The sequence below is a fragment of the Montipora foliosa genome, chromosome 1 (assembly GCF_036669935.1).
Source record: "Montipora foliosa isolate CH-2021 chromosome 1, ASM3666993v2, whole genome shotgun sequence".
Lineage (NCBI taxonomy): Eukaryota > Metazoa > Cnidaria > Anthozoa > Scleractinia > Acroporidae > Montipora > Montipora foliosa.
In genome coordinates this window covers 14,657,571-14,662,570 of record NC_090869.1, presented here as the reverse complement: position 1 = coordinate 14,662,570, position 5,000 = coordinate 14,657,571, and the positions used below count along the sequence as shown (strand labels likewise).

Below are 5,000 nucleotides of genomic sequence, written 5' to 3'. Positions count from 1 at the left end.
TCAGCTAAAATTTGCCCGTAAGTTTCTTTTCGATGGTTTAACCAAATTCTAAGAAGAAACATAACCAGTCGTACCCGGCTTAGAAGCTGCCGTTACAAATTTAACATTTAAAATCACACTGGCAAATTCTGCGTTGATCACTCGGTGTTTCCTCGGTGCCTCGGATTGTTTTGTCGGAAGCCAACATGTGTTAACATGGTTATCTTTCATTGGCTAATTTGTTAATAAGACGTCAATCAGCGTGTGTCAAGTCAACCATAAAAAGGTGGGCGTTTTTCAAAAATAGGGGGTCTTCTTGCAAGCGTTCCCTCAGTCTCTTGCCCCAACTTCCGCGCGGCCAGTTTGCGGAAAATCGTTTCGAAGCTCTTTTTGTCGAAAAGGAACGCTTGCTACGCAGGCTACTGAGGGGATAGCAAAATGAAGTGGATCGAAGTTCACAAAGTCGACAAGAGGGAGCTGCTGTGAGGAAAGTATAGGACCGAAGTGAGGACATGGGAATCGTGGGAGTGGGGGATTTGGTTACTCGCCGGACAGCGGAGACTCCGGGACTCGAAATGCATTTACAAATAAAACATTTACAGGAAAGGAGCAACAATATCGTATCAAAAAAGGGAATCGCTATACTTAGATCAATTTCTTCAAATTTACTTTCCTCGATTTTGGCCCGTTTGGAGGAGCAAAAGAAGCTATAAGAGATCTTCAACTTGGCGGCAAGGACATAACGTGAAAAACAATTTTAGTGATTGCGTTGATTGTTAATTTCAGTTGACAGTGTCCCCAATTAGTTCTCCAGCGCTAGAACGACTAGACACTTAAATAAAGTTCCTTTCCTTTGTTTACAAATTTTGCATCATTACGGTCATCGTTTTTTAGTCAGTCTTTCTAGAAATCAGCACTGAATAGGCTTAGCTACATAATTCCGGAAATTTTTTGCGCAATTTTAGACATCAAAAAGAATTTTAGAAACCCTCGGGAATTTTAGAAAGAAATTGACAATTTCGAGAATTTTAGAGCAATTTGAACTTTCACCTGTCATATTGGAAACTTTTCACAGGCAAAAACGTTGACAAAACGTGTTTTTTTATTCCAACCTACCAGGGGAGGGGTCAGTCCGTTCATATCCATTCCTTATCAGCGGTTTCACCAAAAGGGGTCCTACAGTGCATCTAAGCAGCGGTTTCTCACCGTAGCCTTTGCTTGATAGCAAATATGGCAGACTTTGCACTATCGTGTCCTTGCAGGGGCATCATTTGAAGAACGGGGAGTATTTCATTACAATAGACGCCATTGTTATATACCTAGACTTTCGCTCAACAAAACGATCACTGTGATTGGTTGATTCTTGGTCACGTGGCCCTGATCAAATTCAAATGTATCCCGACCGGGATACAATTCCGCAGTTGTTGCCCGCTTCGGATGTTTTGCTGCGATTGTTGCAGGAAAAGTCTAAATATATAACAAACTATATATATAACCAGACGTGTTCGAATCCCATGAAAGCCAAGCGGTTGTTTAGATCCGAACTTCCACACAAACCTTTGAATTTCTCTCCATCTTGCCCTGATTACCCATGATGCACTCAGGAGCGTGAATTCGTCTATTCTTCACTTCTCCACATTGAATCCACTGGTACGTCAACTTTCCAATTCGCATAATGACTCCACCCACCTTGAGTCAATTCCTTAGTCACATTATTTATTCAGAATAATGATTTGGTAGCAAATTTGTAGTGGTCCATTGAATCGTTTACAGATCCAAGATCAAGCTTTTCCTCTATAGCGGTTTATTCCATTTTTGTATTGAATTCAGATTAAAACACTGACGAAACCATCGGCAGTATCGTCAATCATTTGTCTAAAAACCACCTGTACTATTTGCTTCTATTTTCTCTGTTAAATTCTGAGTCAAATTCTATAGAATCAGATGTTCTTGACTGACATACTGTTGAATTAATACGACCAAATTTGCATCTACGGCAACAATCGTTCTCGAATTTGCGGTTTAAAGTTATATATACACGAAGGTTCACCGTTATATAAAGGCCTTCCCAACTGGAATAAAAACAATGTTATAGAGTAAATGGTAAGAGGTCAAATCTCGGTAACAACGGCATCGTATGCTTTCCACGAAGACGTCCGCCAGCATATGAACGATACTTGCGATATTTCCCGCATTAAGATTTTTTTTTTTAACAAAAGAATCTGTTCAGTTTCATTGTCAATGCTGTGTTTACCTAAATACCTGCTTATGTTTTTTTCAAAATTTATCGTTAATTTTTGGGCTACATACATCCGTGCATACATTCGTAAATATTCAAAATCCGAGCAGATGGTGAACAAAATGAAGTTCTCACAAAACATTGTAAACAAACGTGCACACAACTACCTTAAAAAGCGGGGGATAAAATGACTCAGGACCGATCCAGCTCAAAAGCGTTTGTTCAAAACTCGCAGAAACTGCCTTTGATAATGTGAATTGTCCGTAGAATCGCAAACGGCTTTCTTCCTGAGTTTGTGACTCATAAGAGAAACGTTGGTAGTTTCTGCTAATCCATATTTGCGGGTATGAGCTTCAAGAGAAGCTGCAGTTTCTTCTGTGAAGCCCTCAAGTTTCGTAGACTCGTTCGTCGCTGCCAGCTCTCGAGGACAAAAGCTCATGTGACTTTCTGCGAAGCTAACCTCGTCTTTTCGCGGCAAGTGCCCGATGCTGTTTCTTCTTTGTAATCCCTTGTCAAATGCGTATTTCGTGGGCTGTTTTTCCTCCTTGCTAAATGCGCGACGCGAGTAACGCTGCGACCCTAATGAGGTGGGCATATTTTTGCTTAATTCACTGAAACCAACTCCTCCTTCCTCTTCACCGAACAGATTGTAACTGAAATGGTAGATTTGCCTCTCATCTCCGTTGACTTGACTTGTCATAGCAAGAGCATTGTATGCGCTTTCACCGAGTTTAGAAATTGTAGAATGGCTGGGCCGATTCTGCATTCTCGCCAGACGGATTGCAAAGCCACGTTTTGCCGTTCAGTTCAAGGAGGAATTCTCGTGAACAGGAAAACAACGAATCCAAAGAGACTTAAGCAAGCTGCAAGAGAGTTTACGTGATAGTACACTCATTTTTTCAGTATTGTTCTTTTTTTTGCAGCTCGCTATGTATAATCGTGTCATCTGACATCAGCTATCCATCTCATTTTAATTGCCTGTTTGGATGAGATGACACTAAACTGCTAGTATTCAAGATGACAACTGAATTGCTTTATTCAGTTAATAATTTATACTCGTGCGAGGCTCTTCTTATTGTTGTGTGAATCAACAGCAGGCATTTTGCCATAAATTTAGACGTCGTAGTATATTCTAGCAAGTCGGTGGCGGGTGTTTCGCTTAACAAAATCATCTATGTAAAAGAATTCTGTTCTAAATGACGACTGAGCAGTTAACAAATAGTCCCAAATAAAAAGAACAATCCCCCGCCGAAAAGATCCAAAAATACATAAATATGTGAGCATTAAATATTAAAAGCAATGAAGTCGAACCGAATGCAAATCTTCTCACATATAATAAGCTATACTGATATTACTTTACACTATCCCAGGAGCAAACAAAGATGCCGCAAGGTTTAGGTTGGAAAGTCCACGACCGTGAACAATCTTTTGTTTTGTGGCTCCTACAATATGCATGAATTACGTAACCAACACGTTTTTATTGGTTAGTTCCTCAGTACAGAGTAAACAACTATTGTGTTTTGTGCACGGTCAAGGCCAAAAAAGAGAACGATAACCTACAACAAACGAATTTGTCGGGTTTCATAACCATTCCCCTCTATTAACTATGCCCAGATGTATTAACCTTAAAACTGAATGTGATAGAACATTTTTCATCTCAGTCATAAAACTTGGGATCTCTTTACCTTTTGACATTAGATCTAGTTGCGTTCGACAGAACGCAGTTGTAATCAGAATATTTGCAAATCAAAATGGCGACTAGTAGTGTTGATGTCGCCATTTTGAATTTAAAGTATTTGTAATACGCATGCGTATTTGCCTCACTAAAGATACTCTTGTTTTTCAGGCATTTTAACTTGATCAAAAACAATAAACAAACTCCGGTGATAAACATATTATAATGCATTTTAACTTGACTTTTCTTATGATACAAAATACATCTTCAGAAGTGACGGTTGAACAAAATTTAAAAAATTATATATAGACTAATATGGATGTGTAAAACTTTGAAAGAGACTAGTAGCTAGGTTAAGAACAATGGTCTTAAAGGGGAACTGAAGGCAAAAAAATAAGAGAGTTTTGAAGCAAGCAACCGTGGACAATCTTCCTGTTGGTGTACGTTGGATCAGTGGCTTGATCTGATCGGCGTAATTACAAGTTGAGAAGCTAAATATTTTAAGCAAGAGCCGATACAACGTAGATTTGATTTTAGTGGTGTGTTATATTTCGGCTGGCCAAACCAGCCTTCTTCATGTCAACATTCATTTACTATATATTGCACATAGAAGAAATCCAATGTAAACTCTCATTAATAATAATAATAATAATAATAATAATAATAATAATAATAACGTCTTTATTAAAAGCATACGATAAAATTACATATCTGATGTTAAAGTAAAAAATTACAATGATTAAGATGAATAAAAAAGATTAACTTTATTAAAAATTCATATGGGGTATTTACACAGCTAGATTATATTTAAAAATTAATCTATTAAAAAAGCTATCTTTAAAACTTTCAGTGTTAATACAGGGCCTGACGATGGAGATCCTTCGAAGGTTTACAGTATGGTCTTTGTACCTTGGGAGCAAGCTTTTTAGTGGATGATAATCGCGTTTGAGGCTACAAATAAGGCGTCTGTCGCTTTCCTCCAAAAGTTCATATATGTTGTAATTGGCCGACGTATAACGCCTCTTGTAGCATCTCTGTAGAAACCTTTGTATAACAGTAAGATCGGAAACACTTGCAGCATAAACCGAAAGACCGTATAATAACTTA

General features: G+C 38.3%; 1 protein-coding gene across 4 annotated transcripts in view; it reads right to left on the bottom strand.

Moving 5' to 3' along the window:
- Positions 1 to 1,196: 1,196 nt before the first annotated feature.
- Positions 1,197 to 5,000, bottom strand: part of LOC137990678 (uncharacterized) — a 9,518-nt gene continuing 5,714 nt past the window's right edge. For 2 of the 4 annotated variants that reach the window (XM_068835816.1, XM_068835814.1), the window contains exon 2: positions 1,197 to 3,081. In XM_068835816.1, the coding sequence (XP_068691917.1) occupies positions 2,427 to 2,984 (558 nt within the window). In that variant the 5' untranslated portion in view covers positions 2,985 to 3,081 and the 3' untranslated portion in view covers positions 1,197 to 2,426. Of the gene's footprint in view, positions 3,197 to 5,000 lie in introns of all 4 variants that reach the window. The other 2 variants (XM_068835803.1, XM_068835809.1) reach the window with 2 other exon arrangements.